At 41.3% G+C, this 27,355-nt stretch overlaps 1 protein-coding gene across 3 annotated transcripts; it reads right to left on the bottom strand.

The window, feature by feature from the left end:
* Positions 1–1,072: 1,072 nt before the first annotated feature.
* Positions 1,073–25,644, bottom strand: SPRY1 (sprouty RTK signaling antagonist 1). 3 transcript variants are annotated; one of them, XM_074950829.1, is made up of 5 exons: positions 25,599–25,644; positions 12,482–12,612; positions 8,280–8,613; positions 7,063–7,534; positions 1,074–3,405 (listed from the first exon to the last, which is right to left on the bottom strand). In XM_074950829.1, the coding sequence occupies exon 5, from the start codon at positions 3,348–3,350 to the stop codon at positions 2,388–2,390; it is 963 nt and encodes a 320-aa protein (XP_074806930.1). In that variant the 5' UTR covers positions 3,351–3,405; positions 7,063–7,534; positions 8,280–8,613; positions 12,482–12,612; positions 25,599–25,644; the 3' UTR covers positions 1,074–2,387. The 3 variants fall into 3 exon arrangements, with proteins under 3 accessions (XP_074806932.1, XP_074806931.1, XP_074806930.1); XM_074950831.1 differs by lacking the exons at positions 7,063–7,534; positions 8,280–8,613; positions 12,482–12,612; positions 25,599–25,644 and adding an exon at positions 6,745–6,983 and having other exon boundaries at positions 1,073–3,405; XM_074950830.1 differs by lacking the exons at positions 7,063–7,534; positions 8,280–8,613; positions 12,482–12,612; positions 25,599–25,644 and adding an exon at positions 5,296–5,779 and having other exon boundaries at positions 1,073–3,405.
* Between the last annotated feature and the right edge of the window lie 1,711 nt (positions 25,645–27,355).

The raw sequence follows: 27,355 nt of genomic DNA, 5'->3' as shown, positions 1-27,355 counted from the left end.
TGACTTATAGCTTTTACACAAACTTCTCATTATATGCAGGGCTCCAACAACAAAAGACACTGAGGAAGTCAGTGCTGATACACTTAATTACAAGAGCCCAGTCTAATCAAATTTTCTATATTCTGAGGGGATATTGATAAAACAATTTAATTAGAAGCCAAAGCGACAAAATTTGAGAACTCATTTGCAAAGTCTGATGTAGTCTCCTGAATCTGAAATTATGTTTTTTAAATGTGCCGTTTCTCTGGCCTTCTACATTATGAACACAACTTAGAGTATATCAAGCGAATACACTGCTACTTAAGCAACGAGGAGTCCGGTGGCACCTTAAAGACTAACAGATTTATTTGGACATAAGCTTTTGTGGGTAAAAAACCCCACTTCTTCAGATGCATGGAGTGAAAATTACACCTGTATCTGTAATTTTCACTCCATACATCTGAAAAAGTGGGATTTTTATCCTCGAAATCTTATGCCCAAATAAATCTGTTAGTTTTTAAGGCGCCACCAGACTCCTCATTGTTTTTGTGGATACAGACTAGCACAGCTACCCCTCTGATACTTGACACTGCTACTTAGATTCTGCTATTAGGGAGGACTTGAATCACACCAATGGAAGTGGGAGACTCTCCATAATCCTAATGCAAAGCCTATTTCTGACCATTTAAATATGAATGAATTCAGCAAATAGCTGTGACACCTATATTACTTTCAAGAGAGTTTAAATTAGAAGGAACGGGGAGTTCAGTTGTGGTTGGGAAAGTCAAATTACCACAGGGAAAAACAACAACTTAGGTTTCCTGAGCTAACAGACTTCACCAAGACTATTTTTACCCTTCTACTCTTGCTTTTTCTGCATGTTAATTTGATATTCTATAGAAAACAATACAAAAAGAATTATTCAAGTTAGGGGTCCTTGTCTATAGTTACATTTCCAGAATGCTCTGATAAATACATGCGGCCTAAACGTCTTGGCAACATCAAGCAAATTACACACATTCAATTTTATTAAATATCTCATAGTGAAAACTCATTTGATAATGAATTTTCCACACCAGAATTAGGCAAACAAGATGAACACATACTAGTGTCTTCACAGTATTGGTTATTCAACCACCCCGACAGTGCACAAGGAGAAAAAAAAATAGCAAGACACTTTGCAATATGGACATGGAAATCATAACACAACCTACCAGTATATTAAAATGAAAAACTCAAGAGACATTTTCATTAATTAATATATTTTCTGCATTATAGTTAACATATGTACTTTCTTTGTGTCACCCTTATTTTTGTTAAGTATTGATATTTTGTTATATTCAGACATGAGTACATTTTTCAAACAGTCCTTTGCAATAAATATCATAAAATAATAGAGATTCACATAATAAATATTCTTTACAATAAAAAAAGTTTTAAACAGACTTTTTGTCTTAAAAATAGTCAGGATTCAACTTTGTGTTTTATACATAAAATATACAAAAAAAAAAGACCACAATTTGTGGCTAAGGCAATAAAGCATGAAACACATTGAAGTTATGAAGCACAAGGCAGAGCTAAATTCACTAACCAAGTGTTAAAGATCCAGGAAAATTTAGGTAACTTAATTCAATGACACCTGAAAATTATTCAGATATGCGAACACCAACTTTAACATCAGTATCAAAAGGATCTCAATGACCACAGAAACATGAGGAAAGAAGTGGAGTGGGTGATGTCCTTCACAGATTTGAAAGCAAGAGAAACAGATGAACAAACTGCAGTCATAATGTCTCCAATGTGAAGATCTATATAGTGAAGCAAAAACCAAAACTACATTTAAAAGAAAAAAAAAAATAAAATGTACCAGCCAGGCCAGTCTCTGGACTGAGACAATTCCAAAGAGGGTTGGGAAACAGAGGGAAAAGCAGTATGGAGTAAAAGACAGCCTTATATTTTCTACGGTTCCAACCCCCTCAAGATTAATCCAGCTTGCTCATGAAATAAGGTAGAATTATTTCTTGGAACCAAAAAGACACACAGTTGCAGAGAACAAAAGGACACATTGGGGAAGTTGTTTGCAGAGCAAAGGCTGCAGAGAAGCCCATTAGCCCTCACTGCCTCTTTCATGTGTTGATTACTTACAAACCTAAGAAGCCCTGTCAAGCTGAGGAGCCAAACGCAGGCACACGGTCCATGCTTACCAAAGACTGAAATAAACATGACTGAGTAAAATACTCCACACCTGTCTGAGTTGAGAGAGGGGATATGAAGGGTGCAAAGGAAAGAACTTGGGTACATAAAGTGGAGAAGGAAGGGAAGGAGAGTGGGGGTAAATCCCCACACCAACAGAAAACTAGCCACAACCTGAAAGCAAGTGTTTGAAGAAGTGAAATCTCCCTCCAAAATTATGAGGGCTTCCCCTGACTCCGAGACGGGCAGCTCTCCAGTTTACAATAGACAGTGTTGGAGTTCTTACATCGGCAACCAGGACGATTGATCCGGTCATAACACCCTCGACACAGCTTCAGGCATCCCTTAGCAGGAGGATAGCAGAGCAAGCAAGGCAAAAACAAGGACATTGCTCCCATGCACAGGTACCTAGAACAGCAATGTGCCTGGGAACAAGAGCAGGGATTATCCGCATACGAGTCCCCTTCATCATCATTGGAACAGTGGTAGAAGATCCCTTTGATCAGGCACATGCAGGTGCTGTACTCCACCATGCTCTCTGCAGAGCACAAGCACTTCCTGTTGCAGGCCAAACAAGAAGGTAAGGCCCTCGGGTCTGTGCACTCACCACACTTGCACTTCCCACATTGTTCACAGATAAACTTGTGCTGCGTCAAGTCCTCTTTCAAGGGACCCTTCAGATCATCTACCATCAAAGATGACTGCTTGGGCTGCGTCCGGATTGTCCTTTCAGATCTGTGGCTTGAACCTGGCCTAGACAGGGGCGATCTTCCCAACAACCCCTGCTCTGAAGAAGCACTGCTGTTGCTTCCAGAACTAGCCGCACTTCCAGTGCTAGTCGATCTGCTCAACACAGGAGCCCTTACGTTATGTTGGTGTGCCACGGGTCCCAAGTGGCTGGGTCTGTGCTCATAATTATTATTCACATTAATTGGTACAATTTCATGAGTCCTTTCATGCTTTTCTTGTCTTGGTGCTGTCCGGGGACCAGACTTTTTCACCACAGATGGGCCTTCGGTATACTCATTGCTGCCCCTTATGGCCTTGATCTGGTCCAATGACAAGATAGCTGTCGGCTGAATTTCTCTTTCATAGTCCAACCTTTGCCTGCTGTCCAAGGAAGGCTGCTGGATTACAACTAATGAACCGCCACTGCCATGTTGACTTTGGGGCTCCATCTGTAGCGATCTCTACTTCTGGCATTCAGTGGGAACCTGGCATGCATCTGAAATCCTAAGAAAAAAAAGTTTAAAAAAAGAGAGATCAAAGGTGAAAGAGGAATAAGTCACAGGAAGCTTTTAAAAATAAAAATGTCATGGCAAGCCACAAATTGCCCTAACCACTTGGTAATGATCTCCTTCAGCAGTGGATTACGAGGATGCTGAAGACCTGGCCAAAGGCCAATTGGGGAGGGAGAAGGAAGGAGGGAGAGAGGGTGAGGAGTCTGGGTCTGGCATGACCAATGAGGAATGTAAGAGGAGACCCTGTGCCATTTAAAATCAGAGCTTTTTCCATTAAAAACAAATAAAGGAAGTATTAACCTGTATGTTTAGTTGGCAAGGTATGGGAAATAAATGCCTCTCTCGTTACTGAACAGATCAGCAACAGTAATACTGAGTACTCCAAATCAAGTTAGATACCTGAATGAACAGTATCAGATTCATATTCTGCATAATGAAATTTGCACAAACTCTTGCTTTTCTGTCAGTCTGTGAATGCTGTATCATAAATGTACTCCAGTACCTGCCCTTGCCTTAAGCTTATGATCTATCTTTAAAATGAAACATGCATCCATTAAGAAATCCCTAAGTAAATCCGACAAAAATGTCTAAAACTGAAGGATATTTCCCAGTAGAAAGCTCACAGGTTCCAAATAATGTAACAAACTCGTTATTAAAGTAAGACACCAGATGTAAATAACGTGTTATACAACAGCTCTCAAGTGTTTTGAGACTACAGGGCAGGGTGTGTGGGGAGATGAGGTAGTAAAATAAAACTGGAACACATTTATGTCTTGTCATGTACCTTTCTCATGAAAAAATATATTAAAAAATACATCTCAGTTTTCACAAGCTACTCTAGGGAAAAAAATTTTAATTAAAGCTCTTCAGACTAATTTTGGAAGATAGATAAAAATAAAACAAATGTAACTGGAGCTATTTATTCATTTTTACATCTTTTTGTCTCAAGTTATTGACACAGACTATTACAATGTTGATTTGGACAATTCTGCAAAGGGGCTGTACCTATATAAAATGTAATGGGGGGGAGGAGGCAAGGAGGGCAGATTGTTTATACATCATTGTAGTGATCACAAAGCGTCGTGGGAAAACAAACATTTACTTTCCTGCACCAACAGCTAACGGAAGATTTACTCTCCCCTGCCCCACAAAAAAGTAAAATTGCATACAATCATGTTTTTCCTTTTTCAGTCTGGAATACACGCCAAATCAACTTATCCAATAACCCTGGAAAAAGTAAGTTTGTCTTGCATATCCAGAGCATATTTGACATGGAGATATTCCCAATTCAAGAAAGAAAAAGGAGGGAGAGAATGAATACACAGGGGAGGAGAAGAGCAAAAGTACACTGAAATCCTGTTAAGAGACACTGCTTCAATAGGCAGTTGTAGAATTTGAAAAAAAAAAAAAAATCTACTAACTACTTATCTCAAATTTACACTGGGGCATAGAAAGCATTAAACAAACCAGAGGCCAAAGGTCTCCTTTTATGCTTAAATATCACCTGTGTAGGACCTAGGGTTTTAAGATTACAAAACCCCACCCCTATTCAGTCAATCTTTATTCATCCCACATAACAAGGCTCTTCTTTTCATAAGTCTTAATATGAGCACACAAAGTGCTAGGGATGAATGAACACAGAAATGGAAAGACATACAGCTGCAGAGACCAAAAGTGGGACTTTCAGGGGAAGAATGATTACATTATTTTTAAAAGAGTACGACAAGTGCCACCTCTGAAAAAAATGCAATATTAATAAAACACTCAGACCGACAATACAAATTACAAAAAAGAAAGACAAAAAAAGGCAGCTGCACACCACATAATAGTTTCTGACGGAAAGAACCAAATACCCCCACTGCAAATAAGATCTAAAAATTACTTTTTCCAAAAGGTAAAGCAAACAAAAGTGTAAGATCCCATTTTTTGTGCCCAAGCTCAGAACCACTGCAGATTTTAGCACAATGTACAGTATGTCAGCATTTCCTCCAAACCAGTTCTCCAGTTCTCCCCGACTGCCCCCCTTTTTTCCTCCCGGATCAGCTTCAAAAAGACAACATCCCCGTCTGAATAAATTCTACAACAATCTGCATGCTGCGTTTTAACTTGCTCTTGTTTGATACACAGAAAGGTGTGGGGGGAAGGAAGCAAAGTATCGCCACACTTAAAGCTACGGTGGTGGAGCTGCGCCCTCTGCAATCTGAGCTGAGTGAAGCGATGAATAAATAGTTGACGGAGAGGAAGGAAGAGGAAAAAGTTATGAATGAAAACAAGGGCTTTTTCCCCCCTTTTGCAGGAGGAGGGGAAGAGACTGAGGTTACCATTACCTCAGGAGGGCGGACTTTCCAATACTTAAAGCTGTAGCGTCCTCCCTCCCTCGCGCTCCCCCTCCCTCTCCCTGTGCCTTTCAAGCACAGCACTGAAAGGTTTGGGTGTGCTACTATGTGCACAGGGTTTTTTTTTTTTCCCTGTGGGCTTTCTAAGGGAGGGGGAAAGGAGGGGGAGGGGAACGTTTCTCTCCTCTTATCCCATCATTTTAACCTCCCGACCTCCACTGCCCTGCCAAACCTGACCCAGAATTGGAGGAAAGCTCTCTCCTTTTGGATTCATGAGTGCAGTTTTTAGAAAGCTCTGCTAGGATGGAGGATTTTGCTAGGTGTTTCAATGAAGCGCTTAAGGTCTCACTTTAAACATCTCCCCCCCCCCCCCCTTCACAGGGCTGTCAGGCCGTGACACTGAAAGGACCCCTTCTCCGCTCCACACACCCCGCGTTTAGCCTACTAGTCCCTTGGGCACAGTGTCCTTTAACCACAGATCAAAACCAACCTCCGGTGAAGGACCTACACCACGGCTTCCCACCACTCTTCTCCCGGGATCATTACGGGCTAACTGGGGCACAAAGTTTTCACACACACACACACCCCGCCCCCCCCCCCCTTCCCGGTCCCAGCCCTTAGCAATGCACAGCCCAGGTTTGCCATGATCTCTAAGCCATTGATTCTAGCCGCCCCGCCCCTCTGCACACTCAAGCCTGCTCCCTGGCCAGAGCAAGTTCAGAGCCCCGGGATTAAAACATAACCCTGAACGTCAGTTTAAAAACAAACAAACAAAAAAAAAAACAGGCCCACATGAGCCTAAGTTGGACCTCAGCACCAGCACATGGCTGGGAGCAGCCTGATCTCCCCTTCCCCTGGCCCACAAGATTAAGGGGGGAAATGCAACGGCACCTGCTAACTCCTCCAACTCGACACGTGCAAAAGAAGGCGGCTGCAGGCAGAATCCATAGTTTTAACCCAGCTGAGTAAGAACGTGAACGTAATTAAGGACTTACTTATTTCCAAGAAGTCACTAATGGCAAATCCATTTAAAACCACCACACTGGAGATCCATAGGGCAGCGCAACTGTTAAGCATTAAATGTTGGAGAAGGGTGGGTTTCGTTTCCCTCTCAGAGGAGACTGTGGCCCCCCACTCTTTTTTTTTTCCAGCCCTCTTTTGGTTGGAGAGGATAATTCTTCCGTATTTTCTCCTCTCTGCAAAGCACACAGAGATCACCAAGTCCTATTCACCGAGCGGAGGGAAATCCACTTCTACCCCCCTCCCCCTGCTCAAAGAAACAAACATTCAACGGTTGCGTTACCCTAACTCACTTGTTCATTGAGTGGGCACAATTCTCTTGAGAGAAGTAAATCACTCGGTGGTGGGATTCCGAAGGAAGCAATTTCTCCGGCTGCAAGTCTGTCTCTCTCTCTCCTGTTACAGGTGACGACAATCAAGCCCTTGCTGCAAATACTTCATCTCAAGCTAGTGGAGGATAAAAATCGCAAGATGCAGGCACAATTGCTGCCTGCGGACGCCGAGGAGCAGAAGCAGCTACAGAGTCACTTGCAGTAGCAGCAACGTGAAGATCTCCAACAAGATACAGAAGAGGAAGGAATACAGGATTCCTCCTTTCTTCCACCGACTTCGACTTTTATTTCCCTTCTCTGACTGGGATAGTCACACGAGCCCTCCACACTGAACTTGCGTGGTGCACAACGTCCCGGAATCCAGCTTTGCTTCACCACATGGTCCTGCTGCAAGCTCTCCGACCTCCGTGTAGCCAAAGTGCAACGAGAATGCCTAGAACAAAAAAAGAATTTTTTGAAGAAAAGATAATAATGAAGAGACACTTATTTTCAAGCCACATCTACAATAACTGGAACTACTTCCAAGCAAGGGAGAGGCAGAAAGCAATGGCTCTGTCTCAGAGCTCTCTGCAAACTGCCATGTGCTTGCTGTTGCTGTTGCAGACTGATTGACAGGCTTGGAGCACAGTCAGCATCTCAGTCAGAAAACTAAAATATAATGCAACTCTAGACACAAACTTCTTGCATGAAGTGCTTTTAAAACTCCTTGGCATTTCAAGTGGAGCAAACAACGTTCCAGCACGCAAGAAAGAAATCTCTGCATTAAGCAAGACCGACAATTCAAGGATGGCACAATTACTTAACTGGAAGTTGTAGAATTGCCAGCAAATTGTAACTGGCTTTACCTATTTTACTAGAGAATTCAAGAGAATGCTCTTCTGCCTATAATTCAGCATAGTACGTATATAAGCATTTCATGAAGTTGACTTGTTGCAGAGTTAAACTGCAAAGAGGCAAATAAAAGTCCATCACTATGCTCCCTATGAAAGTATTAGCAGTAAACCAGCATTTCAATTCATAATACAAATGTTATTTGCATCTGGCAAAGCAACCCTCAAGCTTAGACGTTAAAACAAGAGATTAAAGAGACCCCTTCAGTACAAGAACAAACATTAAGCACCTGATCGGTTCTTAAACGTCTTCAAAAAAGGAGAGTAAAGAACTCTGCTTATGCTTACCTAATACAAAGATTAAAAACTGCTTCCCAAAGCACATTTGAAGTAACTGGAGCTAATTTCAACCCAACCAGTGTAGACACCAGTTGCTCACTGTTGTCTGCTGCTATCACTTTGCAATCTGCTATGGCTTTACTGTTGCTGTTACAGAGTAATTCCAGCTCTGCACAGCAGCATTTCAGCGCTGAGCCCCCGCCTCCATCCTTAGTCACGCCTCCAATGATGTCAATGTGTCACTCAGAAAGCTTTCTTGAAATCCTGGAATGGAGTTCTCTACAACCAGGCAGTCATTTCTTCATTCAGTTGCACGGGCAAATCTCAAGGTTTACTTGCTACCCTATGAAAATATGTTAACATTATGGAAAGTAATACAAGATTGACTCTCACACACATACATTTATTATCTGTACCAATATCTCATCAACTTTAGGGGGGTCTAGGTCATGATCTTGCAAACACTTACATGGTCCCATAGAACTAATTAGGACCATTCATTCTTGAAAGTTAAGCATGTCTTTAAGGCCACAGCCCTGTAATACTGTCAAAAACACACTAGCCTAGGCACAAAACCTACTCACTCTTCCCCCCTCCCCATAATATCCCCATCAAAAATTAGCACTTGCAAATCTGTCCACTTCTCCCACAATCATCTCTCTTCTTCCTGAGATGGGCCGCAAGGCTACTAACCTCTCTACATTCAAAGAAGACTCATTTGTATTGTGACATCAACAAGAATCTAGACATCTGATAATGACAAGATTGAGGGGTAACTGTGAACAGTTTACATAGTTCAGAACAACCACCAAACAAAAAAATCCTATATTATCAAACACTGTATTCTCAAGATGGGATCAATCCCTGCTCTAATCACTTTACTTGTGCGTTTTACCTCTTTGCCGTACCATTCTTTCATGGCTGTCTTATATTTTTAGGGCCCAGTCGTGCAAGCTGTTCCTTGTGGGCAGACCTCTGTGCCCACACACAATCCCATTGAAATCAGGGCACTTAGCACAGGGACAAGAGGTCCATTCTCACAGAACAGCTTGCAGGATCAGACCTTAGTCAATGAGTCTATTTAGATGAATAAAGTTAATCACATGCATAAGTGCTGGCAGGAGCAGGGCCTCTGAATATAAGCTCTTTGAAGCAATGAGTCCATGCCTTCTTTGATGTTTGCACAGTTCCTAGCATGTTGTGGACTCTATGGGAAAAATTAATTATTATTATTATTAATGTTCAAGGTTGAATGAATCTTATCCATTTTAGGCCAAATCCTGAAAGGTGCTGAGCATCCACAACTTGCAATGAACAAAATAAGAGTTGTGAGTGCTCAGTGTCTATCAACATCGTCATCTATCTATCGGAATGAAAGCAAGAGGTTATCAGCTTCTACAAATTGGCCCAAAGTAATTGAGTACTTTTCTAAAATATATGCATCCATTTTATACTTAAGGCCATACACATACAGTGATACTTCTGCACCAGTGCGAGTAATATGATTGACAAAATTCCTATCAAGGTGTTTTAAATTGATTTTACTCTTCCAGATGGTGGGAGATACGTTTTCCTTACTTTATCATTTTCCATTTGGCAAGCATGTTTTCCCCACCATGTGTTTTGAAACAATTTCAACTGTTTCCATCAAAATGCATCCATTTCTGCACCAGTATCATTCTTATATCTTGATTTTAGTAAGCTTTTGATACAGTCTTCCATGACATCATATGCAAACCAGGGAAATGTGTCTAGATGAAATTAATACAAGGTGGGTGTACAACTGGTTGAAAGAGCATATTCAAAGAGTAGTTATCAATGGTTTGTTATCAAACTTGGAGGACGTCTCTACTGGGGCCTGGTGGCGGTCAGTTCTGGGTCCAATACTATTCAATATTTTCATTAATGACTTAGTTAATGGAGTGGGAGTATGCTTATAAGATTTGCAAATGACAACACGCTGGGAGGTCTGCTAGCATTTTGGAGGACAGGATTAGAATTTAAAATGAACTTGACAAATTGGAGAACTGGTCAGAATTCAACAAAATGAAATTAAATAAAGAAAAGTACAAAGTACTTCACTTAGGAAGGAAAAATCAAATGCACAACATACAAAACGGGGAATAATTGGCTATGTAGTGATACTACTGAAAAGGATCTAGAGGTTATAGGGGATCACAAAGTGAACATGACTCAACAATGCGATGCAGCTGCAAAAAAGGCGAATATTCTGGGGGGTATTAACAGGAGTGTCATATGTAAAACAAGGGAGGTAATTTTCATGCTCTACTCGGCACTGGTGAGGCCTCAGCTGGAGTACTGTGTCCAATTCTGAGCTCCACACTTAAGGAAAGATGGGGACCAATTGGAGGGAGTCCAGAGAAGTGCAACAAAAATGATAAACGGTATAGAAAAGCTGACCTATGAGGAACAGTTTAAAAAAAACGACATGTTTAGTCTTGAGAAAAGAAGACTGAGGAGGGACTTGATAATAATCTTCAAATATGTTAAGGTCTGTTATAAAAAGGATGATGATCAATTCTTTTCCATATCCCCTGAAGGTAGGACAAGAAGTAATGGACTTAATCTGCAGCAAGGGAGATTTAGGTTAGATATTAGGAAAAACTTCCGATTATAAGGGTAGTTAAGCTCTGGAATAGGTTTCCAAGGGAGGTTGTGGAATTCCCATCACGAGAGCTTTTTAAGAACAGGTTGGACAAACACCTGTGAGGGATGGTCTAGGTTTACTTGATCTTGCCACAATGTAGTGGTCTGGACATTATCACTTATCGAAGTCCATTCCAGCCCTACATTTCTATGATTCTATGATAATTGCCATCACAGTTGTTGGGACAATGTGTTACTTCACTGCTATTATTGAGCCAGCAGAGAGAGTGCAAAATATTGGGTTTTCATAAATCCCACAAAAATAATTGCTATTCATTTGTTTCAGTTTCTGGGCTGCGTGTGAACTAAAGGAAAACAGAGAGAACACAAAGGGATTTCTCCAACATACTATCAACATTTTTAAAGTACATCAGACATTGAGCTTAAAATTCTTGTGCTCATTAACACATTATTTCTCCTGATCATTCCCTTCAGCCTTTATCAAAATCGGCAAAAAAGTATGACACATCTGGACATGAAAAAAATCTAGAGAAAAAATATACACTTCCTCCTAGATCTCATCTGATAGAAGATTATTTCTGGTGGGCTTGCGTCCCACTATGTTCTCTTGACAGAGTGCTGTTGAGCCTGTCCCAGCATGAGTGGTTTTTATGTGTGTTTTGACAAAAGAATCTTTTAAATAGGACCTAGAGATAGGGAATATCTATCTATCATCCGTCTGTCTATCTAAGGTACCTATAGGGCCCTCCCATTATAGTAGTATCTGAGCACTTGCAACCTTTAATGTGTTTATCCTCACAACAGCCCTGTGAAGTAGTGAAGGACTATTGTCCCCATTTTATAGCTGAGGCCCAGAGAGCCTAATCTCAGAATGCACACAGACCAGCAGTGAAGCAAAGCACCATGGGATATCCACCCAGAATACCGCACACTCATTTGGCACAAAGCCCCTGTCATGTGTGTGCAATGATATGGATTGAAAAAGCTGTCCCTGTGTATGCTATCACTGCAGTTTATGTACTGCCTAGCAGCCAATGCACAACAACTGAGTGCATAGTAAATTCCATGTAAACAAGGCCTGTATAACTTTCCCAAGGTCACACAGGGTATCTGTGGCAGACCAGAGAACTTAATCTGGTGTCCTGAATCGCAGACTCGTACCCTATCCACTAGACTGTCTTTCTTGGTGTGAATTTCTTCTGGTTGGTTTTCAAAGGCCCAGTCCTCATGGAATTGTCCTGATTTGGGTAGGAGGGTTTTGCTCAAGGAAAAAAACATTCCATGCTTAGTTTTCAATTTATCTACTATCACACTAAATCCCTCCTTTGCCCACATATTAAATGCTACCGATTTCCTCCCTGCAATGGACACTGTGCACTCATGCTGGTATCAAAATGCTAGTTTGAAAGCAAACAGAACTAGCAAGCAGAACACATGTTTGTGTTACAGCTGCCCAGGCAGTGCCTCAGATTTCTAAGGCGTTTTTCATGAAGGGGGTTTCACCTGATACATTCAGAAGTTCTTCTGAAAGCATGGTTCGAAAAGAATCTTATGATCCAGTTAATACAGGGAAGGTTCCATACCTCTTGACCAACACAGGCTCAACAAAGAAATGAAGAGGAGTTTTGACTTTGATGTAGTCAGGATTTTACCCCAGGACTTCAAATCTCATCTCTTCCACTGACATGTTAATTCTGTGAGCTTCACACAGCCCCTATTATTGAGTAAGACATCAAAAGTCAGGAAAGTATCATTCCTCCTATTTATAGGTGAGTTAATGGAGGATCTGAGAGGTTTCACAGCTGAGCTGGCTAGGAAACTTAATTTCACTTCTACAAAAAAAAAAATAATGAGTTTTTGGAAAAATTTTAATCCCAAATTGGAAGTGAAATTCCACAATATTTCATTTTGGAACCACCAAAACATTCTCACTGAGGGAATGAAATATGCTCTCTGGGCTCCCAGCAGATGGGCTACAAGAGGGGCTGGCAAGGCAGGTAGGCAGATGGGGAGCAGGCAAGAAATTAAGCAGATTTTCTTCGGAAACCTCCCTGGTTCTGTCAGAAGTCAAAATTACCATGTTCCCACAAAATGTTTTGATTTTGTCACACCAACATTTTCCAACAGAAAAATGTTCCATCTGAAAATTTCTGACCAGGACTGTTTCACCAGTCCCCTTCTGGCAGAACTGGGAACTGAGCTATGTTGTCTCAGAAAAATTAGGTCAAATTTGCATGCTTGAATATACTCTGCACAAACTAAGACTACTTTTGCATGCCCCATTTTACCACATACTGGGAGAAACTCAGATGAAGGCTGAGGTCTTTAATTTCATGATCTCACCCCATTTGCTCTACAGGATGATCTTGCCATTAAGACACTAAATTGGAATCCATGAAAACTGGATTCTATCCCTAACTCTGCCACATATTTCCACAACAATTTCAAGAAAATCATTAAACTAAGTTTTCAAAGGCTACCACTTATTGTTATGGTCATTCGTTATTTCTGTAAGGCACGTTATCTTCAAATTATTAAAATATTGTAATTGTTTTCAAAAAGCTAACTTTAAACTAAAAGAACAAAGAAACAAATCACAATAGAAATAGTAATTAACATTTTGACAATTATACCATAATAAGGCATGATGAAATAGGACTGTTATGCTTTTTAGTATTTTGCTACACATTTCTGAGGTCCCTGGTATACCTTTAATCTTAAAAAGCTGATCATTTCTCTACAATTTTTTTTCCCACGTCTCTCAGGAAAATCATATGCCCCCAAAGAAGAAACTGATTAAAAACAGTTAAGGTTGCATAAGAGAAATATCCACCCCATATACACCCTTAAAAGCAAGGAAATACCAGTTTAAGGTGTCTTCTTTTAACATACCCTAACACCATACATCATATTCACCACGTTCACTGATGCACTAAAAATATATTCCATGCAACTTCAACATATCCAGCAACACAATATACACACTACATTTCTTACTGTAATGCTACAATGCAAAACCTTAACTCTGACCTTATGGAACATCATCATCATACACTTCACTGGTGCATGGATATCCAGCCAACATGTCTAATGAAGATTAATGTTTCTGAGGCTGGAGTTAACATGGTACTGTCACTGACAAGTGATAAATACAATCTCCTAATTCTGGAAGCTACCAAAATCTCAGTAACAAACAAAGGAGTGAAAAAGCCTTGTCATCATAAAAATAAATTTAATATTGCTAAGGGAAATGAGGAAATATGATCTCTCACCATTACCACCTCTGGTTCACTTCAAGCTGAAAAAAAATGTGTGTTATAAACAAAACACTGTTTAAATAAACTCTGAGTACTTTACACTTAGAAACTGATCCTGGTCCCATTGAAGTCAATGAGAGTTTTGTTATTGACTTAAATGGGAGCAGAATCATACCCTTTTATAGCACCTTTCATCTCATAGCTCAAAAGTGGGCACTTGTGTTTAGAATTTTTGCCAAGTAGAATAGCTTTGGTTTATTACTAAAATAGTAATAATCTTATGCTGAGCAATATGGTGCTGGTATGCCTTACTGCTGCACATCGGCCTAATTGATCCCTGGGTTCAATTTCACTACACCAGGAGCAGTCCAAGGACTGAAGTGGGACTGACAGTCACAGTCTGGTTCCTGGTTTCCCCTTTAGATTGGAGATGGTAGGCAGGAAGTAATCTGCACCAACTCTTTACTAGGCACAGGCATAGAATATGCACTAGCTATGCTAGTCAACATGTTACAAAGGGTGGGGGTAAAGTCACATTTCTATCCATTCCATCACCTCTACACCCTGAGTCTATTTTCACCCCGGGCTATGAACTGCAATAATAGTAGCCCACAGAGTGGAGTTAGGGCGGGTGCACTATACCCTCCCAAGGGCACATAAGACAAACCATGATCTTGTCATTATTAACTATGAGCAGTCAGGGCTTAAGTTTTACTGAACATCTGTGTTGAGGCATGGTTCAGAAATGACTCAATGGGAAGAGTGCCACCTACTGAATCAGCAGCACTCCTTCCTACATAACACCCTGGATTTTTGTCCGTCCAAGTTCTAACCGGTCTAAGGTGGCATAGTTTGTGAAAAGTGGGGAAAAATCCCATTGAAACATAGCAGGCAAAACAGGTGAAAATCATCTTATGCATGAAAAATCTTCTTTTTTCCTCTTAGTGAGTCTTCTTCCCCAGTGATAGATATCTTGAGCCAATTGAAGAAAATCAGCAGAGAGAAGGAGGAAGTGTTACAATAAAGTTAATAACAGGTCCGCACAACAGTAACAATATTTCTTTTATAGTTCCTATAGCTATATAGTGCTTAAGCATTCACTTTTAAAAACAGCATTAGTCTTGATAATAGGATACACTATTCATTTTTTACAATATAGGTATTTTTAAAAATTATTCTCAGGGAAGGAATTTAGCTTCTCTGTGCCAGTTTTCTTCCCTGTAAAATGGATAGAATACTTACTTACCTCTCATGGTGTAATAATAAATTCCAATGTAAGTGTACACTTTTGGGTGTAATGGGGAATAATTGGAACCCTGATCCTTTAAACATGTGTGCACATGAGTAACTTTAACTTTGAACTCAGTGGGATTACTCATGTGTATATCTGTTTGCAGGATCAGGGCCAATATTTGTAAAATGCTTTGAGATCCTTAGGGGACAAGTGTAAGGATGCAAAGTATTATTATATGTGTTATATGTTGGCTTGAGATTGTGGATTTAAAAAAAAAAGGATTATCTACATATTGTTACAATATTATTTATTTATTACTAATAGCAACAGCAGGGAAACACATTTTCCTAATTATAAAAATGAGAAATTGTTGCAGGCAGGACTTGGCTAAAATTGATGGTGGAGGATGAGATGAAATAAAGTTACCATGCAGAGCGGAAGTAAAAAAATCATAAAACAAACACTGTGGGGGAGGGGAGGAAGCAGAGCATTAAAGTCACAGTGAAATATTTTAGTGCAAGTGAGGGAAAGTGAAGGATGATGTGAGGTGGAGTTTCCAGTCACACTTTCCAGTAGACACATTGATCTTTATTTGAGATCAAAAGGACAAGTGGCTGGGGATTTCTTCTGCTTCTGTGCAAAGAGCATTCTTGAAGCTCGATGAAGAAATGCAGCAACATTAACATACAACAACTTGCTGTCAGGGCACGGGGTGTGGGTACACACATGGGAAATTCTCAATTGCAATGTAATCTTGACGTTTTTTTCAAGAAGATAGCATTGTTTTTCTCAGAAGCAGAACAGAGAGGAAGACACAGCAGCACAGCATGCTTTCGAGAATGAAGAGCTGAAAGCAAAACTTGATGCAACCATGAAGTTTAGATCTGCACTTAGAATGGAAGAATCCAATGCACCGCTACAGACTAGGGACCGAATGGCTAGGCAGCAGTTCTGCGGAAAAGGACCTAGGGGTGACAGTGGACGAGAAGCTGGATATGAGTCAACAGTGTGCCCTTGTTGCCAAGAAGGCCAATGGCATTTTGGGATGTATAAGTAGGGGCATAGCGAGCAGATTGAGGGATGTGATCGTTCCCCTCTATTCGACACTGGTGAGGCCTCATCTGGAGTACTGTGTCCAGTTTTGGGCCCCACACTACAAGAAGGATGTGGATAAATTGGAGAGAGTCCAGCGAAGGGCAACAAAAATGATTAGGGGTCTAGAGCACATGACTTATGAAGAGAGGCTGAGGGAGCTGGGATTGTTTAGTCTGCAGAAGAGAAGAATGAGGGGGGATTTGATAGCTGCTTTCAACTACCTGAAAGGGGGTTCCAAAGAGGATGGTTCTAGACTGTTCTCAATGGTAGCAGATGACAGAACGAGGAGTAATGGTCTCAAGTTGCAATGGGGGAGGTTTAGATTGGATATTAGGAAAAACTTTTTCACTAAGAGGGTGGTGAAACACTGGAATGCGTTACCTAGGGAGGTGGTAGAATCTCCTTCCTTAGAGGTTTTTAAGGTCAGGCTTGACAAAGCCCTGGCTGGGATGATTTAGTTGGGGATTGGTCCTGCTTCGAGCAGGGGGTTGGACTAGATGACCTTCTGGGGTCCCTTCCAACCCTGATATTCTATGATTCTATGATCTGGAGTCAAACTTCCCCCAAGCACAGGGATGTTCAAGAGTTAGGGCTTTGGTTCAGGCCCAACCAAAATCAAAAGCCAAAGGAAAATGACGCAAGGTTTCTGTTCAGTTCAAGATGCAGGATCTCACTCCCCTTTACCTCTCAAGCACTCAACGAACAGGAACCAGGGTATTCTCTGGGTGTGCACCCAAGCACTCTCATTGGCTACAGGTGCTGAATATTGTTTTCAGTTTGGCTATTTTAGGTATTTGCAAATCACTGACCATTCAATTTTCTCCAAAGGGGTTATATGTTCTGAAAGAAACACAGAAGGCTACTACTTGATAAATGGAGGTCAAATTGATAAGGCTGTGTCCCCTTTACAAATCATAAGGTTTTATGCTTTCTTGCTGTCATAGGGGAGACTAGAGTAGAACTACCGATGTCATAGGATAAATTGTGTTGAAGAAAAGATGTTTGTATGCTATGTTCCAGTTTGTAGGCCCTCCCACTGCAGTGACAATTCTGCACAAGTGGAGCTGCCTGTGGTTTCCTTTCATTCTTCTAAGACCTCCGCAGGAAGCATGTTCATTGCTCACTTGATGCACTGGCAAGTGCCACATTCACTTTTCCTCCTCAGAGTAGATTTTTCTTTGTCATCTAGTCAGGTTTATTTCTCCCCTAACTATATTGCCTAGTGTCTCTTTATGTTTAGCTACTATACTACACGGCTTGCTTTATACTAGCTGCTGTACTAAACTGCTGGATGACATCTTCACTACTGTAAATTCAATCAGTCTTTCCCCTTTACTAGTCATTAGCTAATAAATATTAATTATTTCACTTCCCACTGCTATATTGCCTGCATAAAACTGGAAAAATGAACAATTACTAAATATTTATTGTTCACGTTTGCTAATACAAATAACTATTTATCCACATTGATTGCACTGCTAAATTACCAGTGATGCTTCACTCTCCCTTTCCCTCTCAGCAAGGATTAAGCAAACTGGTGCTTACAGGGCTATATTCTGCCCTGACTCTGTGAAATCCATAAAGCTATGAGAAGGTGGAAGGACAGACTTTGGCTCAAGATAACCTCCCCCAGAGGTCCTATGCTAAATCACTTCATCTCAGCCTTACCTGTAATCTGAAAAGACTGAATTGTTCAGTTCCCACTCATGCTCTTGATGGAAGACTCTGATCAATGAGTCTGCAATGGTGTTCTGAAGTCCTGGCAGATAAATCACTGAAATATCTATTTAATGGTCTATGCCAACTCTTCATAGTTCCATAGGTTTGCTGACTCTTTGCAAAAGGATGGAGATTTTGCTCCTCCTTGGTGGTTTATATACTACATGGCCACTCAGTTATCTAACATCACCCTGACATATTGGCCCTGAGAGTAGGTAGGAAGTGAAGACAGGCATAACAGATCACTCAGAGTTTGAGGACATTGATGTGAAGTAACAACAGCCAAGGTGTCCACCTGCCTTGAGCTGTATGATCCTGGAGGTGAGTGCTCCAGGCTAACCATGAGACTTTTGTGGTGATAACATGCAGGGGAGGAGGCAGTGAGAAGGGGATTCCCACACTGATTTTCTGAAGGTATTTCCACCAGCTGAAGGAATCAAGTGCCATCCCATGTACTGATATCCCTCTGCACAGTTTGTGTTCATTGAGTGTGTGGGCAGGCTTGAGCAATACTAGAAGGCACCAAGAGTGCAGTTTTGCATGGGGGAGTTATGAAAGTACAGGCCACTATGTGTCCTGGGAGTCAGAGGCAAGCCTTCACTGTGATTTGTGGGCTTTGTTCAAGCATGGTGATTAGGCTGGTCACCATGGTGAACCTGTCTGCAGGTAGATATGCTTTGGTTACCACAGAGTCTAGGGTGGCCCTGGTGCATTGCACAGGTGTCAAAGTTGATTTCTATATATTGAGATGAAGGCCTAGGGAGTAGAAAAGGGCTAGGGCCTTCTTGTTAGCAGACTCCACCTCGAGGACTGGCTTTTTTTGCCAGTATAAGCTGTGTCCATACTAGGAGCACTTTGCTAGTATAGTGTACTGGTAGTATAGTGTACTAGACTAGCAAAGCACTCATAGTGTAGACATTGCCTCATGATGCGTGAAATGCCACTATTAAACAAAAAATATCCATAGTGGAAAATTTGTTATTTTTAAAATGTTTTCAGAGGAATTGTTAGTGACAGAAGTAGGAATTTTTAAAATTTATGATTTTTAACGTGGACTGTCCCTTTTAACCTATCTGTCCCCATTTTCCATCTTTATAATAAGGAGATAATACTTTCCTACTTCACAGGGGATTGTAAGAATTAAATAGTTAATGTTTTTAAAGTTCATTCAAGATGAAAAAAGTGCCACAGTGGTGCTCAGTGTTAGTTATTAATTGAGATGGGGGCTGTTGCTAAATGTTACTGTTATTAATTGAGATGGGGGCCAGAGAGAGGAAATAAAAAGACAAATTAATGGAAAGCCACAAACAATCTAGTGGTCTTTTAACAACACAATAGTTGCTCAGTTGCCTCCTTTGCTCTACCTCTTATTCAGTATCTGCTGTCTGACTCAACACCCATTCTTTGTCCGATCAGTTTCCACCTAGTGACTTACCACATGTAGGGGCAGATGGCTAAGCAACTCCCAGCTCCCAGATGTTTTCCTTATAAGAAAGGAAGCAGTATAACATAGCCATTTCAATGTGAAATCTCATTTCTATGGCAAAGGACACAATGTGGGATTATGCACTATGAAGTAGTTCTTGTTTCCCTTCCTACAGCAGATCCTTTATCATATATGACTACATCTGCAAAAGTTAAAAAATACACTCGATCTTGTCCCCTATAAGCCATGACATCCTACCCCAAATTGCATTGGCTCTTTTGGCTGAATTTTTTTTTTTTTAGCATGACATAATATAGTTGTGTAACAGAGTGACTTTCCCCTAGTCTGGAGAGCCTGGGGCTAAGCCAACCGTGATTACAGAACGAGCCACACCTGGGTTGAATCCGGTGATCCCAGGGTAAAGACAGTAGGAAGCTGCAGAATGAGGCTGCAGGGAGAGAGGGTCTCCTGCAGTGGCCCCAAGGGAGGGACAGTTCCTAAGGAGGAGACTTGTGCCCAGCTTAAGCCTGCGGGGAAGATTGTTTTTTGTTTCTTTTGAAAACTTTGTTAATTTAATAAAGACTCAGCCCCCACAGAAGAGGCTTGAAGAGGCTGCGATTGAAGAGGCTGTGTGGAGATTGTTGAAGGAGCCCTGAAGCAGGGGAAAAGAGGGGCAGGGCACTGCAGAGGCACCTCTTGGCCATAAGCAGGTGCTCAGATGACATCCAGCCCTGTTACAAATTGTAAAGAAAAAACATAACAGTTTTTCATTTCAATAATGTGCTGATTCAAAAGGTGGAACAGGACTGTATATATCTCTATGCCTGCAAATAGAAATGAGGGCCCTTTTAAAGTCAGTACACCTGTTTTTCATTTTCTCTTGCTTTCTTTTGCAGCACAGTTAAGTAATTCACTGCTAGAGCAGCAGAAATTCTCATAGTGGGGTTAAGTACTGTAAAATTAGTTGTATAAGTATGTGCTGAGAGCTGGGTGAAAGAAGGTAACTGGTTTAATTATAGTGGATAAAAACTAGCCAGAGGAAATCTACCATAACTGATAAATAGAATAGCACTTCAAAACAATTGAGGTGCAAACCTTTCCCCTTTCTGTTGAAGCAGCAGCCATGCCCTGAGTTCGGAATACATTATCAAGGGAAGTGGGAAAGCTCTGTGCTAATTTACATTGATTACTACGTGTATGTTTATATTGTCTACCCACTACTGAAGACCTGGGTATTAGGAGTTCTTCTAACCTGGCTGGCTGAAATGAAACTGTTGACTTTTATAATGTGTCTTGCATCTTTGTGGAATGCTCACCATTCATTAGGGGGTGTAATCTGTCATTGTCAGATCAATGAAGTCTCGGGCACAGCGTTGCTAATTTGATTTGAAAATATACGTGGAAACCTGAGACTGCTTTTAGTAAGAATGACAAGTCGGGCCTAATGAATACAATCTCCTTTGTTGTTCTCAAGAATGGTGTGTTGATAACTAAGACTCGAGGCTCCCATACTGTTCTTGCAGCAGTAACAGCTACCCTAGGGAAGATAAAAGTGATGTCCATGTCACAGATAGAACTAATTCTCAATTCTGATTTATTGATTAAAAGAGAGGGTCAGCAAGACCTTTAAGCATGATCTTGTATCTTAGGCAGCAGAGCAGAGAGGAAGTTTCTCTGGCTCTTAACCACTTTCCATGAAGCTTGGTGATTATCAGACTCCCATTCATTGCATAATACAGGTGAACATGAAATGTAATGGCATGAAAATACCAGCTGATGTGATTCATAGACCTACATGAAAAAGCTCACAAAAAACAACAGTCTAGAGACCAAACCCTGAAATAAATGCGAATTTTGTCATTGACTTAATTGGGGCCAGGATTTGGCCCAAGTCAAATAGACATGCTGGGACATACTCTGATAGCAGAAATACATACTGTGACATTCCATTCCATATCCCTCGTGAAAATATGCTTATATGTCCATATTCCTTGTGAAAATATGGTTATGATATGAATATGACATAACTGAGATATACTTTATGCAAGATGGCTCATGTAAAAATCATTGGAAAGGTTATGATTTACTCAGTGTGATTATCCAATTTGTATGCCTGTATCATTTCTGTATCTGAAATTAGGAATATTAAATAAGTATCTGTATTTCAAATGTGTTACTTTGGGTGTCAACCCCATCCAGCCCTTCAGGTACAAGAACGGAAAATCCAGACAGGGCTAATGGGCCATTAGAAGAGACAATGGTCTGTGAAAGAGCTTTGTCTTCCTGTGGACGCTGGAGATAGCCTACAAGCAATGGCTGCCACAGCCATGTAGAGACATGGGTCCGAGTCACCTGGTGCTGGATACCTCTTTTCCCCTTTTGGAATGCCAGTGGTTTTCCACTCAAAGACAAAGCGTTCCTGCCTTACACAAGAGCTATATAAGGCAGGGAAGTGACATCATCAGGGTTCTCCTCTGCCTCCCTACTCAAAGAGACACTGAAAAAGACCCAGAAGCAAAAACTGAGCTGAGGGGAGAAGGGTTGAACCCAAGCTGGGAGGGTATCTAGCTTGTGACTAATAATACCTGAGGTCTCAAGATGGAAGCCAGTGCAGCAGCCTTTCAAGACTTTCTGTAATCTACCTGCAACAATATCACTGGTGAGAAATACTATTTGTAACCAATTTCTTTAGTGAAACTAGCTTAGTTTGCGTGTTTGGTTTCATTTGCTTAGTAATCTGCTTTGTTCTGTTTGCTACCCCTTTTACCACTTAAAGTCTGCCTTTTGTAGTTCATAAAATTTGTTTTGTTTAGAATATAACCCAGTTTCTGTAATTTCTAAATGAAGGGAAGGGGTGAGAAGTTATGCATACCTTCGTCCACATTGAGGGAGCAGGCAGATTTCATAATATATCTTTGGGGTCTGCACTCCAAGGAAGGTGGACACCTGAGTGCTGAAGCAAGTTCCTTAAGCTGAGTCTTCCCAGAGCTGATCTGCAGCTGGGTGTGGCCCTACCTGTGTGTGTGTTAGAGGAGGCTTTAATAGCCTGGCTCAGCAAGACAGGTTAAAGGGGGCCCATGCTGGCAGAACAGGTAGACTCAGGCCTGGTCTACACTATGGGGTTAGGTCAAATTTAGCCGCGTCAGGTCTATTTAAAAATGACTGCGTCCACACAACCAACCCCGTTCCGTCGACCTAAATGGCTCTTAACATTGATTTCTGTACTCCTTCCCGATGAGGGGAGTAGTGCTAAAATCAACCTTGCTGGGTCGAATGTGGGGTAGTGCGGACGCAAATCGACAGTATTGGCCTCCAGGAGCTAACCCAGAGTGCACCATTGTGACTGCTCTGGACAGCACTTTGAACTCCAATGCACTATCCAGCTTTTCACAGGAAAAGCCCCGGGAACTTTTGAATTTCATTTCCTGATTGCAAAAAGAAAAGGAGTACTTGTGGCACCTTAGAGACTAAGGAATTTATTTGAGCATAAGCTTTCGTGAGCTACAGCTCATTTCATCGGATGTGCTCCTTTTCTTTTTGCGAATACAGACTAACACGGCCTCTACTCTGAAACATTTCCTGTTTGGTTAGTGTGGTGAACTCAGCAGCACAGGTGACCATGCAGTCCCCCCAGAATTGTAGAGTGTAGAATGTTTCTACGCTCCCCCTATCATCTCTGTCCCTGAGGTTATCGCAGATTAGAAGGCGAAAAAAATGCACTCACGATGACATGTTTTCCGAGCTCATGCAGTCCTCCCACACTGATAGGGCACAGCTTAATACATGGAGGCATTCAGTGGCAGAGGTCAGGAAAGAATTAACAGAGCGCGAAGAGCGGAGGCAGGACGCAATGCTAAGACTAATGGGGGAGCAAACCGACATGATGAAGCATCTGTTGGGGAACCAAATCGACATGATGAAGTGTCTGTTGGAGCTGCAGGAAAGCCAACAAGACCACAAACCCTTGCTGCATCCACTGTATAACTGCCTATCCTCCTCCCCATGTTTCATAGCCTTATCACCCAAGAACACGATGGGGGCAGGGGGGAAAGGCTCCGGGCACCCAGCCATTCCACTCCACTCCAGAGGATAAGCAATGTGGCCTTGTCCTTCCCTCCTCCACCACCCCACCCGAGCTACCTTGTCCATTATTTCATTTTCTTTTAATGAATAAAGAATAAAGAGAGGTTTTAGAGTAGCAGCCGTGTTAGTCTGTATTCGCAAAAAGAAAAGGAGTACTTGTGGCACCTTAGAGACCAACAAATTTATTTGAGCATAAGCTTTCGTGAGCTACATCTGATGAATGCATCCGATGAAGTGAGCTGTAGCTCACGAAAGCTTATGCTCAAATAAATTTGTTAGTCTCTAAGGTGAATAAAGAAAGAATGCATGGTTTCAAAACAATAGTTACTTTATTTTGAAGTGGGGAGGGTGTTTGGCTTACAGAGAATTAAAATCAACAAAGGGGGTGGGTTTGCATCAAGGAGAAACACATACAACTGTCACACCAAAGCCTGGCCAGTCATGAAACTGGTTTTCAAAGCCTCTCTGATGCGCAATGTGCCTTGCTGTACTCTTCTAATCTGACTGCTCAAAATCGGATGCCAGGCGATTTGCCTCAACCTCCCACCTTGCCAAACGTCTCCCCCTTACTCTCACCGATATTATGGAGCACACAGCAAGCAGCAATAACAATGGGAATGTTGGTTGCACTAAGGTCTGACCTAGTCAGCAAACAGCGCCAGCGAGCTTTTAAATGTCCAAAGACACATTCTACCACCATTCTGCACTTGCTCAGCCTATAGTTGAACTGCTCCTTACTACTGTCCAGGCTTCATGAGCCATGGGAGCGAGGGGTAGGCTGGGGTAGGTGCAACCGCGTGGTGCTGCCAGCTGGGAGAGCAGCCTGAGGCAGAAGCCTCCAGCTCACATGATATTCCAGGCAGGACTGAATCTTCATGAGACAAAACTTAAAGAAGAGACTGACCTGGAGTCTCTGGCTCCCATTCGGTGCTCTAAGAGGAGAATAGCCATGTTTGTCCAGGTGCCCCTGATCGATCTCACCGAGGTCTGCCAGGAGCACCCAGGAGACGTACGACAGCTATCAGTCCTACTGCAGCATCTGCCATGAAGGCAAGGAGCTGCTGCTGTGTAGCAATGCAGTACCATGTCTGCCAGCAGCACCCAGGAGACGTACGGTGACGGTGAGCTGAGCGGGCTCCATGCTTGCCGTGGTATGGCGTCTGCAGGGGTAACCCAGGAAAAAAGGTGCAAAATTATTATCTGCCATAGATTTCACGGAGGGAGGCCTGATGACATGTACCCAAAACCACCCGTGACAATGTTTTTGCCCAATCAGGCATTGGGAGCTTAACCCAGAATTCCAATGGGCAGCAGAGATTGCAGGAACTGTGGGATAGCGACCCACAGTGTACCGCGCTGTAAGTTGATGCTAGCCACGTTAGTGAGGACGCACTCTGCCGACTTACTGCACTTACTGTGGACATACGCAATTGACTGTATAAAATTGGTTTCTAAAAATTGACTTCTATAAAATCGACCTAATTTTGTAGTGTAGACATACCCTCAGTGGTATCTCAGCACATCAGGTGGAATCCCAAGGGGTCAAACCCGTCACATGTATATCTCTGACCGTTAGGTCTGCCCCTTTGATTTATAAATGTATGGATACTGACTTATCACAAGGGTATAACCTTGTTTAACTGACCCATGTAGCTGAAGCGAGGTATTGAAAACCAATCTCTTACCAGTATTCCTTTGTGTTCCATTCTTATTACAGTTCCCAGTAACAGTTTCCTGTATCCTTATATGAGAAGATCTTATGTACTTTTGCTATTTTGCTATTAATCTATATTTTCTTACTTCTTCTGTCTCTGGGCCTTAATCCTCCTAAATATTTTATTTAGTGTTTTGGCAATGGAAGTATTAAGTGCTGAAATATTGCTTACATGTTTGATGTGGTTTGTTGTACTCTGCTTTCAGTAATACCATATGACAGTATGCTAGTCACATCTTGAACTGGTGCTCTTTGTTTAGCAGCAATTATCTCTCACAAAAATTAAGAGAGTAAGGGCCCAATCCAGCTTCCACTGAAGGCAATAGCAAAACTTCCAGTAACTTCCATGGGAGGTGGACTGGAACTCTGTAGTATTCTCAGCCAGGTCCAAATTCAAGCATGCAACCTGGTCTCCTCTGGAAGCTTCAAAGATAGGAAAACTGTCCTGAAGTTTCAAATATATTTTAGATTACACTGAGATTATCCCTTAAAAGCTTTTAATGTGCAAGGGGAAGAATTCTCTCAGCAAAATTCAGTACAATACACACACACACTTTACCAAGGTATACTTTGGGAAGCTCTCCTTTCCCCTTGTTACAGTTCAAATGAACGCAACTCCCTGACTAAAACTGTTTATGGATCATGCACCTTTCCAGCAATGGGGAGAAAGTAAGGATCAGAATTAGCTACAAAGATCACATCCTACCTTACTTCTCTTCTCAAAAACCAAACACCAACCAACAGCTGCTGAGGATCTACTGCACAGAGGAAAAAATGAAGTTGTAGGAGAAGCAGTGAGTGAAAAAGACGAAAAGATGGCAAACTATAGTGGAAGCTCTTGTTGACAATGAATATAAATACTTTACCAAGTGACAGTGCACAGATTCACCTATGCTACTATGCTAACTCATTTATGTTATGAGACTGGAGGTTACATGGAGGAATGTTTGCTTCTCTTAGATTCTGTTGACAACTTAGTACTTTGAAACCTCTTCTACTATATTTGTTTGTTTCTCTGTTGCATTAAACCTGCTACATCTGAGCTGCCAAGGAAACTTTAATGCATAAATCTTTGTCTACTGGTAAAACTTGTATTTTATTTATAATACCTCAAGGTATAGTATGAGGTTTGTGGACCATTACCATAGAATATTGTAGTGTTTTGTATGAGGTTAATACTGTACCTTTGCCTACAATTGTTTGCATATATTTAGAGGTGAAATCTGGGCCAGAAAAATCCACTTAAACAGAGAATAAATAAGTATGCATACAGTTTGGTGACTAAGGGCTTAATCCAATGACTGTTAAAGTCAATAGGAGTTTTTGGATGCTGGATCAGGCCCTACATTTTGTATTTTTCATTCCTTACTCTGGTTTTGTTTTTTTTCTTTTTGGTAAATGCTCTAACATGTAAAACAAGGAGCAGCACTGAACATAACATGTTGCCCGATGTTTGCTGCCTTATAAAACGGTTGGGCTCTTTATGATAGGTACTTAGCATAGATTTTACTGCCAGAATTAATTCAGTATTTGTACTTATTTCCTGTCTTGCCTGTTTTTTTTAAAAAAAGCCAGTTTTATTAGTCTTTCATAGTTTTCTTTGCATAGAAGATAAGAACCTAAAGAATAACCAGAAATCTCTTCCCAAGTTCAGTATAAATTATGTTCAATTACTGTATTCAACTGGTATTTATGTGCAGATACCCTAAGATAAGTGAAATAGCTGCCCTGTGAACATGATCACTTTTTAACTCCTGAGAGAGTCACTATTAGGGTTGATAGGCCTAAATATTGATCTATTTTTATAGGTTACTTATCTGAAAAATCTTATTTTTATTTCTCTATTTCTTTTCCAAACTGCTGCTGCCAGAAAATTTGAGAAATTAGAAGCTGTATGTGAATTTCTAGTGCATGTAGAATATGAGTTTC

This window comes from Natator depressus, chromosome 4 (genome assembly GCF_965152275.1).
Source record: "Natator depressus isolate rNatDep1 chromosome 4, rNatDep2.hap1, whole genome shotgun sequence".
Lineage (NCBI taxonomy): Eukaryota > Metazoa > Chordata > Testudines > Cheloniidae > Natator > Natator depressus.
Note: the sequence above shows the minus strand (reverse complement) of the source record. Positions and strands in the feature narration are given on the sequence as shown.